The sequence below is a fragment of the Colletes latitarsis genome, chromosome 5 (assembly GCF_051014445.1).
Source record: "Colletes latitarsis isolate SP2378_abdomen chromosome 5, iyColLati1, whole genome shotgun sequence".
NCBI lineage: Eukaryota > Metazoa > Arthropoda > Insecta > Hymenoptera > Colletidae > Colletes > Colletes latitarsis.
This window is the reverse complement of record NC_135138.1, coordinates 29256761-29281630: the sequence shown is the minus strand read 5'-3', so window position 1 is coordinate 29281630 and position 24870 is coordinate 29256761. Positions and strand designations below refer to the sequence as shown.

The 24870-nt window shown below is 39.5% G+C and overlaps 1 protein-coding gene across 1 annotated transcript in view; it reads right to left on the bottom strand.

Moving 5' to 3' along the window:
* The window catches only part of LOC143342092 (multiple PDZ domain protein), a 92001-nt gene that overhangs the window by 30348 nt on the left and 36783 nt on the right, over positions 1-24870 (bottom strand). The window contains exons 7-17 of the mRNA XM_076765576.1: positions 23234-23568; positions 18076-18210; positions 17268-17426; positions 15603-15776; positions 13184-13403; positions 12432-12733; positions 11897-12121; positions 11601-11774; positions 11119-11280; positions 10797-11039; positions 9264-9494 (exon numbers count right to left, since the gene is read on the bottom strand). Of these exons, the coding sequence (XP_076621691.1) occupies positions 9264-9494; positions 10797-11039; positions 11119-11280; positions 11601-11774; positions 11897-12121; positions 12432-12733; positions 13184-13403; positions 15603-15776; positions 17268-17426; positions 18076-18210; positions 23234-23568 (2360 nt within the window). The remainder of the gene's footprint in view (positions 1-9263; positions 9495-10796; positions 11040-11118; positions 11281-11600; positions 11775-11896; positions 12122-12431; positions 12734-13183; positions 13404-15602; positions 15777-17267; positions 17427-18075; positions 18211-23233; positions 23569-24870) is intronic.

Genomic DNA, 24870 nt, shown 5'->3' with positions numbered 1-24870 from the left:
GAATTTTCAGTATAATGATTAAAAGTTGCAGTAGTTACCAATTCATGTTTGAGAAGTTTCTAAGAGAAGAGTAACTTTTAAGAGTCACGAGCAAATGTTATTTGGAACCTCAAAAGCAGATACAGTAATTTTAACAACAATTTCATTTGCAAATATATAATTTAGACAAGTAAAAGGAGAGACAAATAAAACAAGGGGAAATGGTTAATATATGGTCAGACATATCCTGCAACTAATACAAAACAGTGTACCAACGTCTAAATTTTTGTAAATATAATATAGAAAATATTCTTTCGACCAAAATGTACAGAATTATTATCGAAAATATTGCAAATTATTTATATGCAAAAAGTAAATGCACGAAAGAAATTAAATATGAAAAGAAACAAAACAGTGTCCAAGGGAAAATGGATTGTTTATATTTATGCTGTCGTCGATAGATATATTTATAATTCTTCGTACGTACAATTTCTGATAAAAAATGTATCGAAAAAAAATTGCAATAAAATCTACATATAAAGTGCTAAAAAAAATAGAAAATTTAAATCGCGATGACAACGTACAAGTGAAAATGGATTGTCTGTGATCAGACGTGGTCTAAACCGACCGCGACAGGAAATATATAGCATCCATTATCATGGAAATTGTTTATACCAAAAGCTATTTACTGTGACAAGAACCTCCAATATAAGAACGACTGTTAAATATTTTATTAAACTCACGAAAGATAATAGAAGCCCAGAATAATGAATCTAATTGGTAATCATTAGCAGCACCTTGGCTCCAAAGTGGAAAATACGAGCTGAACGTTAGTAGAATTGGAAATTATAGTACAGAAAATCTCAGGTATCGGACAGAATAATAGACTTCAAAATAAAGAACATTCGACAATTTGGAACATTTATAGAAAAAATTAGCTAACTACTATTTACATCGCTATTTTCACTACATCGTTTTCACCAGCAATTACTTTTTCCTGTTTTTAAATCGTGATAAATATATATATATACACAACTATAATAAGTTCTGCTCTATTCTTTAGGATTCGATATCGATGTTCGAACGAAAATTTTCCAATCGTTTCTCGACTAAACCGCAGGATATAAGGATAAGCACATATTAAACGATAAATTATCGGTGCTGATAAATGCCATACGCTGAAAATATATTTATATAGTTAATGACTAGCATGTACCGACGAAGTGCATGGAAAAGACTATACGAAAAATCTTCCTGTCTAACAATAGCCAATTAAAGCTACTTTCTCTGTCGTCGATCGAATTCTGTCAAGTAGAATTTCTCTGTGTCGAGCAGTTTATTAAAAAAAAAGTAAATACTTTGGACAATACACTTGATAAGAGGTACAACACGTTGAAAGCGATACATGTTCTGTATGTACAAAATGTACAAGGTGTACTTTGATTCAAAGACTATCTTGTTTAACCCTCTGACGTCAGACGCTAAAGAAACTATTTTATCGAACAATAAAATACTCCTTTTATCAATGTATCCAATTATTAATATTCTATCGTTTATGCCGAACTGAAAATTTTGATAATAATTCGAGAAGCGCCTCGTCCAACGGACAAAGGGTTAAAGGGCGTTTCAGCGAGAAGACAGCGGGTTCAAAAGGATTTCGCCTACTTAGAAACTCTTTCGAAAAACACACTCCGATCTTTCGTCCAAGATCCAAGTCTTTTTGCCTTGATGGAAGTCGACATCCCGTTATGTAAGACAAAAAGCATTATTTTCATTAGACAAAAAAGCGTTCCACGAGTCTGACGACTCGGTCGTTTTATCCTCACCTTTCCGTCGTGCGCTTCGATCCTGTTCAACTTCGATAAATAGATTACTAGAAATCGCGACGAGGACGAAAATTGGACAAGATGGCGCGCGAGAATCGGCTTTGCAAAGCCTCAAAAAAAATGTATCGAGAGGCAGCACCTCGACGGGGGGGCGCCTCGAAAATTTCAGATAAATTTAAGACGCACGCACCACTCCAAAATTTTTACAAGACGTCATAAACAAAATTCCGTATCCATTTATTAACGTCGTATATAATGCATCGATGTATCGTTCCAAACTTGAAAACTTACCTATTTTAAAAATACATCCTTCAACGAAAAATTAGGAAAATCGATATTCCCAATAGAGCATTAGAAATACTAAATGCACCAAAAGTAAAATTATAATAAACGAACGTCCAAGCACGGTTTAATAGGTCAACGCGTATCGTCTCTGGAAAAATATTACCACGTTGTTCAGACACGTCATAATGAAAACAACGAATAATAATTAGAAAATTGACCGTATACCGTTCGTTGGTTTGCAAGATTATTCGATCGACGATGAAATCACTAGATTTTATATATGGATCGAAAAAGTAATTCACGAAAATATAATTTGAAAATTCTATCAACTGGTTTAGAAACTAGTGTTATTTTCGTGATTCTTATTTCGGAATATGCATAAAAGTCTGTGCAATTTTATCACCAATTAATTAATCTCGCTAATAAAAACGTACGGGTCTTCTCAAAATGTTCGATCGACGAAAGTTGAGCAAATTTTATTTCCGAATAACGAATACAAATTTTAGATTCGTTCGGAAATTAATTATTCGTGGCTCGGTTTTAAAAAGTTCGAGTGAAAATTTACGAACGAAACCTGAAGGGAAGCCAGTTTACGAATGAATCCAAAATTTTTATTCGTTGTTCGAAAATGAAATTTGCCCAACTTCGATAGATAACGGATAATAAAGACACAACGAAACGATAACGGGGGAACGTGGAGGGTTTTCATACGAAGAACACGTTTAGGCAAAAGAAAACACTCATGTATAATATTACATCATGATTGGTCATTGCTTTCGGATATGAATATCATTGTTATTAATAAAACGGTCATAAACGTGCACATCGTGTATCTTTCAAATTCTTTTTTTTTTCTTTTTCGTTCGATTGTTCGTTCTTTGGTCGGTTAACTGCGGCAAATTGATCGAACTTGCTTCGCAAACGGTCCCGGTGCGGACGTTTAAGCATTGCCCTGAAAATGAAAATAAAATTGCCGAATTAGTAGCGGGAACGCGTGCACAGAGCGACGATATATACATCGCCACACAAAACGTTTCGAACGCCCTTCGATCTTTTGTACGAATCGAACCTTTTCACACGCGTGTGCCAGTTTCGTTAAAAATTCTACCCTTTTATATTTAGAAAATTTTACGAACAAAAAACACTTGTCTCTATTCGTGCTTTTTACTATTATTAATATTAAATCATTATTCGACTATCCCTTCTCACTCAATATTAACAGAAAAAATTATTTACACGCTTGTTATACTTCGTTTTTAATTTTCAAGTTAAAAGAACACATTTTCCAATGTTTCAGTTTTTTGAAAAAGGTGACGATTAAGAGTTCAAAGCGAATATAATTATGATTTTCCCCCTAAAATGCTTAAGCAATGCTCAGATGATATGCAAGAATAATATTTTCAAGGAAACTGTTTACGTATTTATGAGAAAAGGTTCGTTTACGTAATAGATCGAAGTGTACTCGATATTTTTATGCAACGGTGTAACTGTCCTGATTAAAAAGAATGTCTAGTACCGTGACCGTACGCATTCCACGCGGAGCATTCCCTCTAATCTCTACCATAGAAACAAGCGCGCTAAAAAATGTTAGACGCTAGAGATGCCTTCTCACTGGACGCGAATCGTTTAACGGAAACGGGGAATAATACTCGACTATAAATATTCAGTTGACTGCTTGTTTTCCAATAAATGTAATTCATAATCTTTGTAACCCGATTTAAACAATTTCAACCAACGAAACCAACTTATTTTTAATTCAAATTAAAAACCTTCGATGCTAAAATAATTGGAAAGTTCGATCGAATTAAAACGTGCGCTTCGTTATGAATCAGTAAATTTTTAAATAAATATTAAAAAATTCCCAATGAAAAATAGACTTGACCAATTGTTTCTAAAAATTCCCTCGTACTACTGCCGTGATCGAGATACGTTTTTAGAGATCAATGTGGGTCGTTTCGACATCCTATCGAAGGGTCAAGACCCTAAGCGGTTTAGGGTCGAGGATCATGGAAAATACATCGACTTATCGATTCCACTGCGGTCCAGGTCACGAAATATTCATACGCTACCGTCTTATTCCCCCTTTCGAGTAAATGATTCATGCTCGTGTAAGTAAATGTTGCAACGAGAGCTCAAAATGGCGTACCACGGCGAGGCAAATTTCGAGCTTCGTTTCGCGAAAAGTTGACAAAACGAGGGACAGCCGTAATTCGTTTCGACGTTACCGAACTCGATCCGAAGTTGAAGCACGACTTTGCCTTGCCTCTGGTCGAGAAACAAACCCGACGAAGAATAGTTTCAAGTTTTCCAATTTGCTATCCCGGTGTCGCGCGAGATGGACGAGCTTCCTAATCAATTTTGACGCCGTTCTCCGAGAGTCAAAGGTCGTAGCCACGCAATCGAAGCCGAATTTGAAAGACTTTGGGTCAATTTGAATACCAGAAATTAAGAGTTATTTCGAGGAAATCGGAAACTTTCTTCGTTCGCGGCTCTATTTATAGCGCAACCGACGTGAATTCACGTTTTTCTAGCACGTGTTTCACGGTAGATCGCCATATTGCATTCAACTATTCTTAGCGAAAGAGTTGCGAATTATTGTTCTTATCGATGCGAGAATATAGACGATTTCTGCGAAAGACTGTGCATGTATGGAAGATCTTAACAGCGACAGTGGTTACTCTGATACTTGGGTAGAACACTGAATAATAAATAATTTATAGTAATTTCGATATCGCGGAAAATAACATTATAAAAAAATTAACACTGCGTTTTTCCAGGTTTTTTCCCCCAGTGTTCTCGTGCGAGAAGTTTGTTCCATTTGTTGCTAAACTTAGTTCTGGAAACAGAAAATGGTTTCAATATTGGTAGAACAATATAACGATAGTGATTCTTGAAATAGAAGCGATGGTGATGTTTTATTGTATTAACAATAATAAACTATCAATATCTAACCTAACGCTATCGATAAAAAAAAAACACTATTTAAAAGAACTATTACAGTGATTCAAGCACTATTACAATGTCTAAGAAATGGAAAGTATCGATGCAGAGAAATAATTACGATTTCACCCATGAAAAAAGAAAATCCAACGTCACAATAGCGTATCAGAGTCGTGTTCTACCCGGGTTGAGTCGGATCAAAATCAATTGGCCGCTCAAGGTTACCGATGGGCCGTCCCCACTCCTCGGTTTCGCTACCCCCACCACCTGGTACCTCGTCTTCTCGCGTAAATCAGCACATATTCTCGGTGTTTCTCTAACAGAGAAGCAAACTATCGTATCTGAGTGACCCTGAACGGCCAAATTGACTTTAATCCGACCAACGATGGTCAGAGCCCTATAATAAAAAGCAACGCGATCGTTAAGACTCATCGATGGGAACAATAATTAGGATGACGATGATGATGGCGATCGTGAACAATAACGACAGTGATTAATCGCGTGCCTTCGAGACTCCGGGTTTAAAGGTAACTCATACATATATATACACATCTGTGTATATACGTGTATAGTCAAAAGTACATGTAGACGAAGTGATGAATAGAAAAAAGGAAGCCTGCGGGAGAATCGATTGTATTACGTAACTTGCGGGCAGTTATCCAGCGGCTACCATCGAGGAAAGGCTTATACCATCCGTTTGCTCGTTTCGAGTATTCAGGGTGGTTGGGTAGTCGAGAAGAGTAGTAGTTTCAGGTATAAACGTGTCCCCCGTGTTAAGTAGTGGTAAACGTACACGTATCGATCCCCAGACACGAGAGCCTCTTGATAATAGTGAAGAAAGGTGCCAGTGAGTAGTAGACAGTAGTGGAATGGTAGTAGACCTCTACAAAAAGGTGAAAAGGTTCACATACGAGCTGTGATCGTTATATTCGTTAGAGAGAATCGAACAGAAAAAAGATAAAGGCGTTACATAAAAAACAGAGACAGAGAGAAGCGATGAGAGTGGAGAGGGGGGGCTGGGCTGGGTCAGGGTGGGAGACAAAGAGAGATCACAGAAAATATATTTTACGAAGGAGAAGCCGGTGAACTTGTTTCTACTTGCCTCTTCCGTAACCGTGTTTTTGCCTTTTTCTCTTTAAATTTAATTTTGTCTCCCCCTTCTGCCTTTCGTACTGTCACCACACGTTCGCGTTTCTTTCTCCCCCCCCCCCCTCCCCCCTCCCAAGACAGTTCCAAACGCTTTGTTCTAAGAACTCTTCGTCAGGATGCACCCTTCCCAAAGTATTCTCTCTCTCTCAGTCACGCAGCCTCTCTTTCACTCTCTTCCCCCTCCCCTCTACTCGACTGTAAAGAGACAAACGGCAAACGCAGTACAGTAACTCCCGCTTTCAAGTGACAATCTATACTTGGAATTTAACAAATTTCACTTTTGAGTACATATATTCTTTGTAAAGTATAATTGTTTACTCTGTTAAATCTTCGCGACGGCGTTACCAACGGATTGGCGAACTCCTCCCGATGAAAACCAGTCCAAACACGACACAATTCGAACTACTTTTAATTACACATAGTTTTCAAAATTTACAAAAATGATCCCACAAGGTAAAATCAAAAGTAGTCAGAAGGGGGTCGTGTTTGGACTCATTCAATCACGAAAACTTTACCCATCTATTTTCAACACTTTCATTAAGGTATAATGAGGAATATAAATACCAACCCCGCTTTGAAGCGAACTAATCCCGACAAATCGCTCGAAAGCGGGACTTGCTTTACGCGCGAAGAAAGAAAATCGATCAAACGAATGCAACTTGCTAAAACAAAGATCGCTAATACGGTCGCGTTCGTTTGCACGTGTTTGCGTCTGTGTGTATGTTTGTGTATGCGTATGAATCACCGACGTAAGCTTCGGACAGTTCGAAGGAATGGTGAGAATAGAGTCAGTCGAATGCAAAAATACCGTTCGTTCTGTTCAGCTACTCTACCAGGCAACTTTCATTCACTATTACAATCGTTTTATTCAGTACTTACTTAGTCGATGGTTGGCATTTCTAAAACCCATCCGCGGTAATCGCACGAACCGCATACTATCGAATCGTCATTTTTTTATTATCCATTCTCGTGTTTTAGCGCGACCCTTTCGTTCGTTCGTTCTCTCTTCTCTTTTCGTTTGTCCGACACACGGATGGATCGGCCACGTCGGGGCAACATTGTACCCCCGAGGATTCGCACACTCGTCACGTTCGTCGGGGAACGCGGCATCGTTTACCATCTCTTCTTCCCGACAATTTACCGTGCTCCGATAACTATGTTATCCGAGCTCAGCCACGGCCCTAAAGTCTTCGTTTCGTAATCGATATCGCTCGGATCCGAGTCCGAGCCGATGGCACGCGTCTCGGACAATTACGATGTTTGCATTCTCTCGCGACAGAGCATGATCGAAACTAGGGCGAAAGTGTGCTTTGAACTTCGAATCGTGCCAGAGTCAATCATCGACACGATTGGAATCGAGATTCCCGAACCGTACGCTTCCGACTAGAGCCTGAAAATATTGACTGCTCAAGGTCACTACCACTACCCCCACCCTGCATACTCTGCACGGTAATTAAACGAGGAAATTTTATTCGCAAATAAAGAATCAAATTTTTAGACATATTTGGGATTTGATCTAAAATTTTTATTTATTCGCGAGTAAAATTTGAGAACTACCCCCCAGTTTTAAGTGATTTGAAAGACAGTTTTTGAAAGACAGAGAGTGCAACGTGGGGGAAATGACCATGAGCAATTAATATTCTGCCCAGAATACAGAAGCGACAGTATCTATCAAGGTTTTGATCTTTGCGTGATTGTTAATTTTATGAATAATGCAATTTAACAGTAAAGATTTCCTTGCATCTCAGTATACTTGAATTGTCTAACCTGACAGTTTCTTTCGGAAAAAGCGGTAAAACAGAAATGGTTAAAACACAAACGAAAAGAACATAAATAACAAAACAATAATTAACAAACTAAAAGTGCAGGTAAACATAAAATAAATTAGTCGAGGCGTGACACAAAGAAAAGGGATAGGAAGAGGATTTCCGTGGACAATGTTAAACAAAATAAAACAACGTGTACGGCACCCTATTTATTATTAACTCATACACGCTGTGAAACGTTTATTCGATTTTCAAAAGAAGATATTTCCTTCGTTATACTATAACTGCCGTCTTTACTTCTAACAAGGATAATTGTCGCACGAGTCTTGTACAAAGATCGAAATAGAAACGAGTAAAATTCTCAAAGATTACGCTGGTCGATAATATGCAGTCTTGTATATTCTTTAAAAATGTTAGCAATTCCGTGCCGTAAACATAAATAAACTTTCAAAATTTGCAGTAAGATGGATGAAAACGTGCGAACTATTATATTTATGCGTTAATACTTTGCACCTCGTGCTTGTATCAAAAACGGTCTAAAAATCTCCCGAATTCAAAACGACCGTTTCTTGATACCAAATGTATATATATATATATATAAAAAAAAACAAGTCGACTCCCTTTCGTGAATACTTTCAACGATTCGATATAAACTATTTGAGCACTGAGTTTCGCCGCGAAACGGATCGGTTGTTCAGCAAATACAATCGTCACTCGAGGTCCCGGACAGCGTGACGAAGTACCATTTTCAAAGTATCAGGAAGTCAATGGACGGAAAGTTGCCGGAAAAATCGCGCAACGATTCGTTGCGCTGCGACGGTCTCGTCGTCCTAGAAACTGAGCGAGAAAGCTTAAAAATTGTCGTCGCTATTTGGAGGTCTAGAAAAAACAAAAAAACATCACACAAACGAGTCCTATCATCAATGAAACAACAATCGATCGATCATGAACGCTGACGTAAAATGTCGATCGTCTCGAAGACACGCGGAGTCGCGAACATAGGTCCAACAGAGGCTGAATAATCTCGGAAAACCGTGTCCCTGGAGGGGAGCAAACAATTATTTTCGACCAACTGGGGACACACTTTTTTCTCTTTTTCTTTTTTGTTTATTTTTTTTTAGAAACTCTCAGATTTGACGAGATTGTGCTGGTGCTTCAATCCCTCGATCAAATCCATGTGATGGGGCGGCTCGATTACGTTCACTTTACGCTCCCTGAAATATTCTCGCCTCTGTTTGTGGCTATCCATAATCAAGCACGTGGTGGTCTCGTTATCCCTATCTCTGGTCGGTTCGATCCGATCGTCCTGATCGCTCACCTGGACAATACTGTCTGGAATTGGCAACGGCTTGGCCACGCCGATGCGAACGGTGCCCTTCGGGGCCCCCTTCAGCGCTTGCACCGCTTGGTCCAGCGTCGCGTTCTCCAAGGCGATATCGTTGACGAACAAAAGACGATCGCCGGGTATCAGTTGCCCGTCTACCTGAGCTACGCCTCCAGGCACGAGCGATCTTATTACTATCACAGTCTCGTTGGGGTTCATTGGATCCTGCAACGCGCAAAATTACATCGTGACCCTCTTAGTCCCCCCGTTCCTCCACTGGAACTATCAATCGTGAGCTCTACTAACCCCTCAACGACTTACGCAATTATTTATTTTGCCTTAAAATTAATTTGGATCCCAGACCCATCACAGTTAGGTCTGTGTTATGCTCTAGCTGTCGTTGAAGGGTTGATCATTGATCGAAAACCGCGTGGAGTAGTACCAAACTTGTGAAGAATTTTATAATACGAGAAACATAATAAGGGAATTTTTCAATTAAAAGAAAGCGAGTGGAGAAGTAGCGTCCTTACTACATGGAGTAGAAATATGGAGTTTGGGGCAGACAAGCAGCAGTGAAAGGGCTCCAGGACAAGTTTACGAGATGAACGTTAGGGTTACGCCAGCGAAGGGGAAAAGATAAGTTGGGAATAGAGGCAGGGAGGAAAGTACCGAAAGAGGGAACAACGAACTGGCAAGATGCAAGGATGAAATTAGTAGAAGTAGGAGAAAGGGAAATTCGAAAAAAGGGAAGGTGAAGGATGAAGAAGTAGATAATATAATGGGAAGAGGAATACAACCAATCGATGAATTAGAGAGTAGTCGTAGGGAGACACGAGGGTAGGAAAACATTAGAAGATTAAGATATAACCAAATATATAAAGAAACTAGAACGATGGGCTCGAGATATTTCGAGGAAATGGCGAGCACGGCAAAATTTAGATTAGGAAATGTGTCCCATGCTGTAATGCTCAGGAGTTCCCAAGCTATTAGGACTATAATCTTAATCCAACAATCACGAATATTATCAAGCGTCCTCAGAGTATACCAAGGGATACTTGAGTGGGAATAACTAGCCCCTTTCTCATTATCATAGTCACAAAGGAAGGGGGTCCATTCTGTGCGTAGTTGTAAGGAAGTTTTCTCTTGGGTTATTCTCTGTTGAAGTCTAACGTAACTCTCGCTGGAATTTTTAGTATGGAGGAGGAGCAAGCCGAAGGAATGAGAAAGAAAAACAAAAGGGAGAATAACTGGAAAAAATATATGGAAAGTCCAGTAAATGCGAAAGGTAATAAAACAAATATTTTCTTTCTCTGAGTGCTCGGAAGTCAAATGATTTCAAATTACTCGAGTCTCAAGACAATAGAAAGAATATAGATTATGCACAAATTTTTAAAGAGGCATACATAAAATAATAATTCTTCGAATAAATATTATTTCGACCATTTTGTGGCACTCAAATCTTCCTAAAGATGGGTAATACCATCAACGGAATATAAAGAGTAACTGGAATTTATGTAAAAGTAATACCTGATAATCCAAAATGGAGAACCCAAGGCCCCGCTCTCCCTTTACCAATTCGATGATTTGCGGCTCGGAGCTCCACATCGCCAGGCCAGTCAGCGGTTCCAGGGAACGCGACTTTATTCTGTTCAAGCTGGCGTCAGTCATGGTAGCCGTGGTTGTCGTCGAGGCCAACGAACCATCGGACTTGGCCTTAACCAGACGATCCATCGTTGGCAACAAATTCTGCAGAGATCCGCCGAGGATGCTCTACGGAATAAATGGAACCTCGTTAGATCTGACTTTGCCTCGAGTCACCTGCCAGTTCAAAGAATATTCAATCCCTTACTCTGGTCTGGAACGCTGCCTGATGTTGAGCAGTGTCGATCGGGCAAAGAGGATCTTGCGACGCGATGTTCCTTCCGCAAACCATTCGAACGTGTATGGGTAATTCTTTTAACACGCTAACTACTTCCATATGATTAATACCGAGCAACCGATATCCGTTCACCTTACAAGCACACAAAACATGACTCTTAATTAACGAATTCCGAATCTCCTTAACCCCTCCGACCTAGCAGGATACATAGCCCACGAACATCGCCATCTTTCATTCTAGTTAAATTATTTTAGGGTTCTTCGTCATCGAGAAGAATAAAATTAGAGCACTCTCTAGCGAATATTTATGTATGTACCCGAACAGTGGCGTAACCTGTTGTCGAACTTAGAGTTGGCGCAGTGTATCGAAGCGCCGGAGGCGTTAATTCTGATGGTAACCGCGTTTATGGCGCGACAACATTCTTCATCTTATCAAACAAGTTGATACGTTACCTCCAGCAATTCGTCCCCGGAACGCAGCGTTCCATTTTGTCCCACGGGTCCTTCCGGAAGTATCGACCGTATGTAATGATGAGGTCTCACCTCCTGACCGTTCTCTACGTCGACCGTCCCTTCCAAACTAATCCCAAGACCGCTACCCTCTGCAAACTTCTTCAGCTGCGCCACCTAGAACGAAACGGAAAGGAAGCCCCTTAACTCAGTTTTCACCTGGTTATAGAATTCGTTAATCAACTGTAGTTCAACGTTATGTCGTGGGGTAAAAAGAACGATTGAATTTGGATGCTCACCACAATTTCCGTGTCTGGACCCACGATCTTCTGCCACTTGGACTTAATGGCGGCCCGAATCTGTGGCGTGAGCTCGCTGGATGGATCGCTCAACAGAGCCTCCACGTTCGCCGCGTCGTCCAGTTCTTCCGAGGCTCTTTCTCGTTCACCTTCTTGGAGGACCGCGCTGTCCACGGTCGTATGCGACTCGCCTTCCGGTTCTATTTCGGTAGTGGTTTCTCCATCCTGTAACAGGACGATCGATCACGCGATAATAGATGTTCGAACCGAATTGCTGATCAGGATTCAGGGGGCCATCACCCAGATTAACCGAGTTATTAATTATCAAAATGTGATAGACTGCTGATGAACTCGATGAATAATGCAACGTCAGAATATTTATTCGCTAGATGACTTAATACAGTTATGACTGACATTCTTCCAGAAAGATTTAATTAATGCATTAGACAGACGTCTGCGAGGAAGAGTCATCCAGCGAACAATCTAGGTGGTAATATATTCTATCCAAAGGATTGTAACCGCAAATAAAACTCACAGCACTGATGGGGAAGCTTGGTAGACTTGTTATCGATGGCGAACTCGGCTGAGGTAGTCTAAGTTCGCTGGCCGCGATCGCCTGCTGAAGCTGCTCGTACTTTGGTCCACGTAAATATCGTTCCAGGCACAAAACTACCGTTTGCCCGGTGCGCCTTAAAACTTCCACAGCTTCGTGATTCGAGTAACCCTGTAAAGAATGGCCATCCACCTCGACTATTCTATCGTTGATTTGGATCTTGTTGCTCAAGTCCGCCGCGCTACCCTCGCTGATGCTTTTCACGAAAATACCGGACAGCTCCTCTGCAAAAACCCCATCATCAAAAATTAAAGAATCTAAATCACTATTAGTTAAAATAAGTGAGCAACTATAAACTCTACAAAATTCATGGAATCCCAAAAATTTAAGACTACCAAAGAACGAATTTTCTATTTACTGACAGCACTATGTAGAACTACATTTTTACTGCTATTATTACTATCAAGGTTATAATTTTGAGACTTTGGTGTGTCTCGTGCCTATACAAAGAGTAAATTCTAGGATTATAAATGATGTTTTAAAAGAACACGTGACTCCAGCCTAGAAATAAACGAATGGACATTCAAGAATCAGCGTAAACGAATCCCCACCGATTAAGGTTTAATCTATGATAGAACCTGCCTTCGTATCGTAAAGGACAATCAAACGTCCCCTCTACGAATCTGAGCCTCGACATTAACTGACACTGATATTGTAACTCTTCCATGGATTACCCTTCTCGCAAACGTATCCGGCAATAGTGATCCCAAGGCCGTAAATGTCTTTCTTAAGCTCGACAGTGAAACGTTCCATTTCTGGCAGTGAATTAACATCGATGGTGTCCATGGTGAGAACAGGTAGCTCCGGGATCTGCACTGGAACCGCCGATATCACTGGCATGGCTCCAATTGGCATTGGATTGCGTACTACGTCCATGATGAGACCAGGTCTTGCCTACAGAAACGAGAATCTCTTGGACAACAGCACCATCAACAAGTTACAAAAACGTTTCGATGTTACGCAAAAAGACAAGCCATTACATGAGACTCTGGGAGAAACGGGATTAAGAGGGTGACTACAGAGGACCCATTACAATTACAGAATAAAAGTTAATTTATAATATTACTCTCTAGCATCGAAAGAATTGTTCTATTGTATGATGAAAAATACGATGAAATTACTTTTCCATCGGTAAATTAAATATCGAGTTTTATCTGGCAGCTCTTTGCAAATTACATCCGAAACTTGTCAGTTTGGCTACCCTCGATGCACGCTATATACGGCTGCGATTGAAATTGCGACGGAAGTTGATTGCGATTGAAATCTGAGTATTTTAATTGGAATTAATTGTTAGGTCGATTGATCGAATAAATAAAAATATAATTTACAGAGTGTCCTAGTATACAGTGACCCGATTTAAATGAAAAAGAAATACAGCACAGAAGAAGTTTATACAGTAGAGTTTCGATTATCCGGCAAAATCGACAGAGGGTAGGTGCTCAAATTTTTCAGCGAAATTGAAAAGTTTCAAATCACTCAGGAAAAATTATTTTCGATTGCAGGGGTCTATTACAATCATTTTTGGTCAATAGATATACCCTCGAAATCCTAATCATTTTCGAGAAAAAAATTCCTTACCGAAAATATAATTTCAGGCCAGAAATGTCACTCCAAAATTTCGCGTATATCTTTCAAACGTCATAACTTCTGAACGGAATGGACGATTTTAATGTTTAAAAAAGCAAACTACGCGTATTTTAGTGGGCAATATGTACAAATCGCAAAAATATTCGAAAAATTAATCCTTGACCCCGGAAAATGAGAAAAACCTCATAAAAATGGTCCAATTTTCAAACAGCCATAACTTCTACAATAGTGAATATATTTCAATGAAACTTTTTTCTGAAATAGAGCTCATGGGTACCTACAAAAAAGTATTAGACAACTTTTCTATAGGGCGTCAAACAGAATTACTAAAAATCAAAAACTAATTTTTAGGAAAAATCAACAGGGAGTAGGTGCCTAAATTTTTCGGCAAAAAAAAGTTTTTCCAAATCGTTCTAAAAAAATTATTTTTAGTTGCAGGGGTCAATTGCAATCATTTTTGGTTAAGAGACATATCCCCGAAATACTTCGCACTTTCGAGAAAAAAATTCAAGTAGGTACTAAAATTTTTTGGCGAAAAAAAATTTTTTCAAATCGTTCTGGAAAAATTATTTTCGTTTGAGGGGGTCAAATACAATCATTTTTGGTTAAGAGACATACCCTCGAAAGCCTAACCATTTTCGAGAAAAAAATTCATTACCGAAAATTTCATGTCTGACCATACCATTGATATATTTCACTGAAATTTCATGCGAATCTTTAAAACATCATAACTACTGAACGGATCGGACGATTTTAATATTTAAAAAAGCAAACGACGCGTATTTTGGTCGAGAATATGTAGAAATTCTAATAATATTGAAAAAATTGTTCCTTGACCCCGTAAAATGAGAAAAACCCCATAAAAATGGTCCAATTTTCAAACAGCCATAGCTCCGACAATTGTGAATATATTTCAATGAAACTTTTTTCTGAAGTAGAGCTCATGGGTACCTACAAAAAAGTATTAGACAACTTTTCTGTAGGGCGACAAACAAAATTACTAAAAATCAAAATTAAATTTTTAAGAAAAATCGACAGGGGGTAGGTGCCTAAATTTTTCGGCGAAAAAAAATTTTTTCAAATCGTTCTGGAAAAATTATTTTCGTTTGTGAGGTTCAATTGCAATCATTTTTGGTCAATAGACATATCCCCGAAATCCTTCGCACTTTCGAGAAAAAAAATTCGAGTAGGTACTAAAATTTTTCGGAGAAAAAAAGTTTTTTCAAATCGTTCTGAAAAAATTATTTTCATTTGTGGAGGTCAATTACAATCATTTTTGGTTAAGAGACATATCCCTGAAATCCTACGTACTTCCGAGAAAAAAATTCGCAAACCAACGAGAAATGCACCAGGCTTATGTTGGTAACCCAGTTTTTCACCAGGGTTAGACAACGGTTACGATTCCCGGTGGGTGACGCCACACCAGATAAAAATACTCGATATTATCCGACTGGAAATTTTCACTCAGCCCCCTGTACAGACGTTAAAAGTGTATGAGACACTCACGTGCATCTCGACGTCGGATTCCTGAGAGTACATGTAGCCGTTATCGTAAGCTGTATCGCTCTGCACGTGACGTATGTTATACGTCTCCGGAACGCTGTGCACCAGGTGGCGATCCAACTCATCCGGGTCGCCCAGAATCTTCGTCGGTACGATCGGAGCGTGGCTACCGAGTGCCTGAAACGCACCATCCGATTGGAATCCGCATTTCTCGTTTCTAACCGCAAGATTCTTCGGCCCTTTTTGTTCGAATATTGCCAATAATTATCGGATTCTAGTCAGGCCCGGCCCTGCGTCCTACCGCCAATTAAAACTCGCATCAAAGTTTCGTAATACGGTAAACTTAGCGTCCGTTTCAATGTAGGAGAGCAGAATCTTCATTTTCTCCTAACAATAATGGTCAAACTAAATCATACCAAAAATTCCAAGGTGCAATAAAACTTCTTTTATATGTATATCTTATTATATATTAGATTTAGAAATTAATTCTTGACTCCCAGGATTAAAGTTGGGTGGTAAATGCATTATTTATAAACCATACTTGTTCGTTGCCAAGTGTACGACGTTGAAAGCTCGAAAATTTTAGATTTCCTTATTCGTTCTTCGTATTCCAGACTCGTACAGAATCGGTATATTAATATTTAGCTGTATCGATCGCATTGCAGATGCAAAAATCGGCTAATGCAAACATTAATCTCGATTTTGGGGGCAACCTCCATATTCATCGTGTCCGAACAGCTTCTATCAAGAGTTCGTTTCTTTGCAGGGCGAAATTAACCGTCGTTCACCACACCAAGGTCCTCTGAATCTAATTTTGAACTCTGAGTTTATCTTTTTTTTTTTTTTTTTGCCAAATTAGAATTTCAAATCGAGTTGTTTTTCGGTGAATGAATGGCGATGAATATTTTTCTCGATATACCGGCAGCAAACCATTTTAAATAATAAGGAAGAACGCACGAACGATTGAATGAAAATATTGCGATTTTCTTCGTTCACTTAGATAGAACAATGCCCATTATCGACTGACCCGATACATATCCTGCAGGACGATCAATTATAACGTATTTACTGTACAAACAGACCTTACCCGATAATTTGTGAAACCACCCTTCTTCAATTTAATTAAGAAGAAACTCAATTAACCTATTCCATTAGTACTTCGAGAGGCAAGCAACCGGGCAAATAATAATCAAGTTAGAGACACAAGTGTCCCTTTTGTACATAACAATTTTTAATTGCGAATTCTGCCACGAATTCTCAAGGGGAAGCTTTCATTTCATTTGCCTCGTCGATACTTTGCAACACTGAGAAAGCTGATACAGAAAACAGAATACTTTCTTTCCTAAATTCCAGCTATTCAAATTTTACGGCTTACTGTTACCTGTAGCGCAAAAATACATGCGACAAAAGTTGTTGCAAATTAAATTTTCAAGCCTTTTTATCTCGTACAAATTTTCGATAGCAATGATACTAACTGAGATATCGACGCGACAGTTTCACACGCACAAATACTATTTTAATAAAACCTACGAATTTTTATACTGTATGTTGTGTACTTTTTTTAAAAAAAATCGTGAAAATCGCCTACTTTTCGAGCGTTTCGACGGGATGGTCTTATTTCTATGATTCGTTGGCGCGAATTGAAAGGGGGGAAAAAATGATACATACCTGGTAATCGGGGGAAGTTGGTTCCACAGGTCGCGCGACAACAAGGCGCACGTGTGTGCCGGATTGTCGCAGAACCGCGGCAACCTGTTCACTTCCCATTCCGCGCAGATTGACATCGCCGATTTGCAATATATGGTCCCCGCTCTGCAGCCGATTATCCTGCAATTCGCATCGCAAACGGACGATGTTTAATTAGCAAATTGATCGGCGAGTCAGCGAACGTGCGTCCCTTGGTTATTTCTCGCTCAGCGTTTTATTGTTATTTTCTATATCGTTTCTTTTTTTTCCATTTTATATCGAAAACGTGATTTCTAACCGTCCATGCGCGAATTCCCACGCGCTCGATTCGCTCGCGTCCATAGCGCGAACGTCAGGGAATGCGGCGAATAAACCCGGATTGGACGAATTCCATTTTGTGGCAATTTACAGTCCATCGAATTTATATTCGGTGCGTGCAAAGATACAATAGCTTATTTTTAATAGCATCAAACGCGTTTCGATGTATTTGCGAAGGAAGTTTCTTCGAATTTTTTATACTAAATTCCTGGAATTTATTATCGATGATGATTTTCCATGAAAAAACGAATGGAAAATGTAGACGAAATTTGTTTGTACGAGGCTTCGTTCTCGAGGAATTCGAATTTTAATGCGCGCGGGGCACGCGCCCCGAATATTTTTGAACCCAATTATCTTGATATCCAAGGCTCGTATGGAAAAACTTTATTGCATGTCTTTTACGCAGTTTTTGACGTAGAATCGTATGCTATGGGTGGTCCTGGAAGAAAATGCGAAAGTACGGAAAACTCACTCGATCTGCAACGCCTCCGGGGAGGATTGTCTTGACGACAACGCCGGTGCTGCGTCCACCGACAATTCCGAATCCAAGACCGCTGCCATCGTTGATGAGAATTATAACTTCAACTTGTGCCCATTCCGTGTTCAGCTGGGAACAAATAAAACAGAAACTCGTGTAAGCGATTTCTTTGTTTCTTTAAAAATAAATTGCTTCACGAAACTTTTGACCGGCTGGTGCTATACAGTTTCGTAGAAAATATCCGACAGCACTTTAGATGGACTATCCTGTATACCCGAAAGACCAAAGAGTCTGTCTCGGCAATCCGATAATTACGGCTCGAAGTTCCATTAAAAGTACAACTTAAAGTTTCGATAGATCGCTTCCTTTCGAAAGTAAAGTTCTTTTCCTTTTTACGAACAATTCCGTCGACGATCGACTTTATCGAGGCAAGTTAAATGCCGAGAAATATAGCTCGGGGACGAGTACAAAACTGCGCCGATAATAAAATTTCCCTTGCAAGCATCGTCGGCGACGCTGTTCTCTTTATCGCGGAGTTTTCAAGGGAAAAATCGATGGGGGTATGCCGCTAGACTAGATCAGTAAAATCGACGCCAACCTTATCTGAAGTCTCGATAAACCCGGAGGGTGTCAAACATCGTGGAGGGTGACTTATATAAGATGTGGCAAACTGCTTTTGCTCGAGACGATTAACCCATTAGCTATCAAACTTTTGTTTCTTAGAAAAACGATTTTAATCAGATTTAGAAAATGTGGATAATGGATAAGTGACTTTAGATTATAAATTCTCAATTAAAAATGCCTGTGAATCTAGAATGCCTCTGAAGAAAAATTCCTGTCAATTTTTATCAATCGCGTTTGATTTTGAAGATAGATTTACGTTTTGCAGACACGCAAAAAGACTCGAAATGAATTCTTTCTGTTCCTTGTATCAGAAAAAGTTCAACCGTAGGACTTACATCGAGCTACGAAAAGCCAATATCGAACGATTAGTGCTAAATCGAGGTGTTGATTGCTTTTGACGTCGATAACGAAGTTTGTTCGAAAGAAACCAATAACTTCTAGCGACCCGAAGTGGAGCTACCTTTGAGTCGATAATTGAATGAATTTTGTAACGCTGTTACTCACGCTGAACGAGCACAGCAGCGCTTTGAACGCTCGAAAAATTTTGAAATATTAAACCACTTTGAAATTAGATATCTCAAAGGACAACTGTAACGACTATATTTATTTAATGTCTTTCTTGCGCATGTATGAAAGCACAAATTCATGAATATAAATATGACTTCGTGAAAAATGAAGTGTACCTACAATGCTGATCAAACTTAACCTCGATCTAAGTAGGACACCTTTGACCCCTGTTGACGGTATTCATTTTTTAAAATAATGTTGCAGACATTTGAAAGGCTAATGGGCTGGTTTTAGAATAAGGTGATCCTTCTTTGCTTTTCCTAAAAATCTTCTCATTAAAAGTGTTCGGGGATCGGAACATTTCTTTTCTGAGATTTGCACTTGAAGATTCTATCTCGTAGTCTTTTCCACGTTAGAAAATGAAGTCATCTTGATAGCCACGACGCTAATGTTTCCGCGAAACCTATCCATTCCAAAGCTGACAGTCTCCATCCACCGTATGACAGGATTGATCCTTCGGGGACAGGGTTGATCCCTCAGCTGACGTCCACAGAAATTTGCTCGACTTCCGGTATAAACGATTTCACGACTTGTCTGTTCATACAGTACACGAATCCGTGCCACGTGCGACAACTGGGACTTTCTCAAATTGATACACATTTAAATGAAACTCTAACAGATAATATTGTTTGGAAATAAATGAATGTAGCGTGAAACTAGTCTTCCACGTTTAGAAATCAAATTTTCGAGGCGCGAATATTTGGCATCCATTAAGTTCATGAACGTTTGCTGTGTTTATCACGTCCGAAACGAAAGTTGTTGTTTCGCTGCATAAGTTACGATTAAATTAACCGCCGGAGCGAGGTTAATCGCATCAGATTTACCGTTGCCTTACTTTAACTCCCCCGTAATTGTGGAACGAGGCCGTTCGAACAACTCCCGACGAAATCAAACGTTCCTCCAAGACTCCGGTCCAACGAACGCCGGAAATCGATAGGCCTCTGGAAGGGAATTCATCCCTTCTTGTAACGGGGGAATAAGGGAAAGCAATAAGCCAATGGATCGTTAATTTTTTCTTTTTTCTCTCTCTCTCTACAATCTATAATGAGAGCTTCGAATGGTCCTGGCAGCTGCATAAGAAATGGAATCGCCGTTAAAGAGAACCGCCATTTCTCTCTCGAGGGGGGCAGTTCGTGTTTGCCAGCAGCGCTTATTCGATCCGTTGAATTGCACCGGCTATTGTGATCTCGTTAACGATTCGAGTGACGTTCGAATATTAACGAGACCGTCGTGACGCCGCGCCGGGGACATTGTCGATTTTAACGACGCTCGCGTGCACGCGAATTGTTCATTCCCGTCGATCGAATGACATCTGCTTCCCTTATCCCGTTTAGGCGCCGCAAATCTCGTTGTCTTATTATGAAAACAGAACCGGTAATCGAACTGTACCATTTCGTTTCGTTCGACGATTCTGTTTTAGTTCCAAAGCTAACAAATTTAGGGTGCTCGATTCTTCGACATTTAATTCTCGAGCCTCTGTCAAATATTCCTTAAACTCCATGTTGGGTTCTAATTCGAGCTTTAAATATCTATTCTCAGCTACTTCGTCTCTGTATCAACAGTGGTAAATTTCTGAAGTCCCAAGATTATATTTTACAGTGTCTAAAATGTTGCTAGGTATTTTCCTCAACAGTGTAAAGAACAATCGATTTCTGAACCTAGTCTGTGTATCCCAGTCTCTGAACTTCACTGTTTCTATAGTACCAGTATATTATAGTTGAACGGAGTTTGGGAATTGAAACGATCTTGATAAGGCGCAAACATTAAAGAGGAGGCGATCGTCGACGTCACAAAGGCTAAGAAAATTCGACAAGTCTGCCGTGAAGAATGTCTTTGCGCGATATCGTCGCAAACTAGCGGAACATCTCGCCAATAATTCTATTTTCGCCGCACTTGGCGGCGTTATTACCGTGAAGCGGACGGGGGATTGGCGGAAACGACGTGAAAAATACAGAAGGGGTGAGATCCGTAGCGAAAAGCATAGGCGACGAAGGGGTATCCAAATGAGGCCAATTATAGCGAGTATCGATCAGGATTTTATCGCGACACCGGTCGAACGAGCCTCGACGCAAATCTTTCTCGAATCTCGACGGAGCACCCTCGATTTTGAAGGGGACACAAAGGAGGTACAAAGGAATCAGAAAAAAGAACCGATGCCTCTTCGATGTCGAGGACGGCCTTTCACGAAACCCGAGCCAGATGGAACATTACAAGAGTGTGTTTGCCAAACCGGCGTTCGCGCAACCGATATTATTGACGATCAAGGTATCGTTAACCCGAGAAGACTTTTCCGTCGAGCATCTTATATTACGATGATTTACCCTTACTTCAGCCCTGAAAGCACCGCCAGAATCGATCAAAATCTACTGACGAGCGACACAAACTCGACTGAATACTTGTATACAATGTTTCTTCAGGAACTATCAAAGATTACTATTTTTATTAGGTATTCCAACACGAAGAATTTGATGTAGAATTTATTTGATACGTGTGTAATTCTGTTTTATGATCTTATAATATTTCTTTAAAATTAAATTTATTAATTTGGACCCTAGTATAAAGAAGAAAAGTGAAAATTGCGACTCCATTGCCAGTTTGGACGTGCAGTATTGAATTTTTTTAACGTTACGAGTATTATATTTAACTTGGATCAACACTGGCCAGCAAACAACAATATTTGTCGCTTTTCAAAGTGACTGACGCACACGGAAGTCATAGGAAAGGGCGCTCGACGCGTCAAAATAAGCGAAAATAGCTCATAGATGTGAAAAACCGGGTTTATAACAACTCTTCGCAAACGAGCGGAGCCCTCCTCGTGGGATAGAAATAGCAGACTAAGAGCAAGTGCCATAAATAAATTATTATGTACGTGGAAGATGCATGCACAACTTTAAACGCGATTTTCTCGAAACAAGCTTCTAGGAGATTGCGGAAGTAATCTCATCAAAGTAATTAAGACATTAATATCCAATTTTAAAAGCTTTTTACTGGAAATATAAAATACTTTTTTACGATGACAAACATTTTCCGAATTCTGGAGCCTGAAATCTTTGAAAAATACTGCTCTAGATGTTCGATACCCGTACGGAAAATAACGAACGTTTAATGAAGGAATCCAGAAAATTCGGGGAGCAAAAATCGGGTCGCAATTAAAAATTGTACTGAACTCAGAGACGAATAAAGGGTCTCACGGTTCGAACGACAATTGTTCGACACGACAAAGGCCAGCACAGCTCTCAGAAATGAAATCGTTCAGCAATACAAGAATTTTGTAAAAAAGGGAGCTGCACTCTACAACCTCTGTATATCGAACTAAAAATAAATATCATAGAACTCTCATATTTGTCCAGTATCTCATTTTTCTCGAAACGCATGATACGATTTTAAAGTTCGATCAAGAATAATATACAGTGAGTGTAAAAAGTATTCGTACAGTGATTAATTACGACTAAAATGCTGAATAATAATGTTTAATTAAATAAAAGTAAGTAGAATAATATAACATTATAATAAAAACAAATTCTGAATGTAATGGTCGTAGTATTTTTTTATTTTTTTATAACAAACGTTTAAATTACTTGTACATTTGATAATGGCAACAGAACTGTACGAATATTTATTACGCGTTCATTTCTGTTATTTTATTCATTTTTTGCTGAAAGCATGTAACATGTTTGCTCAAAAAATATTGTTTAATAAACATTATTATTCATAATTTTAGTCGCAATTAGTCACTGTAGGAATACTTTTTACATCCACCGTAAATTCCTTTAAAAATACTCTGTGTATTAAAGTATTAAAAAATTGAAACGTAATGTGGGACCAAAATGAAGGCTGTTCCGTAGAGTTCTGATCTAAGTTGAATTTAGTAAAGAAGGAAAATAATTTGTATTTTTTCGGCGTACCTGGGAAGGGAACGCGAAAGAACGAAACGAAAAGAATAGCATCCCGTGGCACTTACCACCATGTCAGAGCCACTCTTGGAGGCGTCGCTGACGGCGGAAGGGCTCCTTTCGACAACGAGGCCTCCGGGTAGCGGTGTTGGGGTCGGCGTGGGTGTCGGTGTGGGTGTCGATGTCGGTGTTGCCGCCGAGGTGGTGCTGGCTGGTTGGCTAGACTTCGGGGTCGGCGCTGGTGTAACGACGGACGATACTGACACCGATTGATCCTTGTCAGAGCTGGCCTGGTTGGACGCCGCACCGACAACGCCGCCGATGATGGACACACCTGCTCCCGCGGCCGTTGTCGAACTCGAACCTCCGGACAATTCATCCGTCGGCAAGGAACTCCCAATGTCTGTCGACGGAACAGCAACAGGGATGTTATAATCGTCGCCATCGATGGGGGGATGAAACGGTACCTCGACGGATACCGCCTCACCCAGCGACCCGATTAGCGTTAAGGGGGGAGGCTCATGTGAAATGGTAAAACTAGAAGCGATATTTGACATTTTTTTTACAGCATAAGGGTTCGATGAAACTTTTCGCCACTTTTTACATATATTCTTTAACATTTCGAGATACAAATGTCTTTTTTTCGTTACGTTTCTATCGACTTTGGACGAAATAATAAATGTTACTCCTTAGGTGGACGACGTTGATCGGCGTGCAGTCTAGCATTTTTTTCCTTCGATCTAGAATAAAAAATCGAACGACATTTTGTTCATAATAGTACTACGCGTCGTATGAACTAACATACTTCGTAATAATAATTATTTAAACTACGTTTATTGCATAATTAAATTAGAGATTTATTGCAAGAATCATTTTTAAGGAGGATTTCAGTTCATACTATGAACAAAATGTCGTTCGATTTCGTCCCCCTTAAAACTGTGCACGAGGACCCTAACTGTCGCACCCAAAACGAGGATCTATGGGGCTACGACTATTTTCTGGGGTGGAATTTTTGGTAAAAATAATGATTGCAAGAAATATGGTCTTTTAATAAAATACACTGATACTGCGAAGTATTTGGTATTAAAAAACAGCTAAGAATAAAAGCGTTTCATCCTGAATAAGTGATGGGGGATCACAGATCTAGAGCAAGATATCGTTATTTTTAGCTGTCCTTTATTACCAATTTTAACTATTACCTTAACTCGATTACTAGGAATATAGAGCGAGTAAAATTAAATTAATTTGTTCCCATCGTTCGTTTCTCGATTATTTTCAAGAGAACAATTATTAATTTCGCTGGTTCTGCGCCATTACTGGACTAATTCCTTAATTAAACCCATAATTCGCACAGTGTATAATTCAGACATTGTTCCGCGACCTTTTCCGAACAATAGCTTTTTGAGCGAGAGGTGACTCGACGCAATAATGGCGACATCAAATGCAGATGCGTGGGATATTTTGCGTGCAAAAAACTGGCATTGTATCGCGGAGGGACGCAATTGTTTTCAGAATCACGACAGAGGGCCATAAATCATTGTATTTTTCAAAACTATTCATTTACGATCTCCAAGTTTCTTTTTTTTTTTTTTTTTTTTAACTGAAACTAGACGTTTAATATATTTTGAATAAATCAACCAGATATTCGTATCGTTGAATTTAACGGGAGTTGATTATAATTTTCGGGGGAACAAGTTTTAAACTA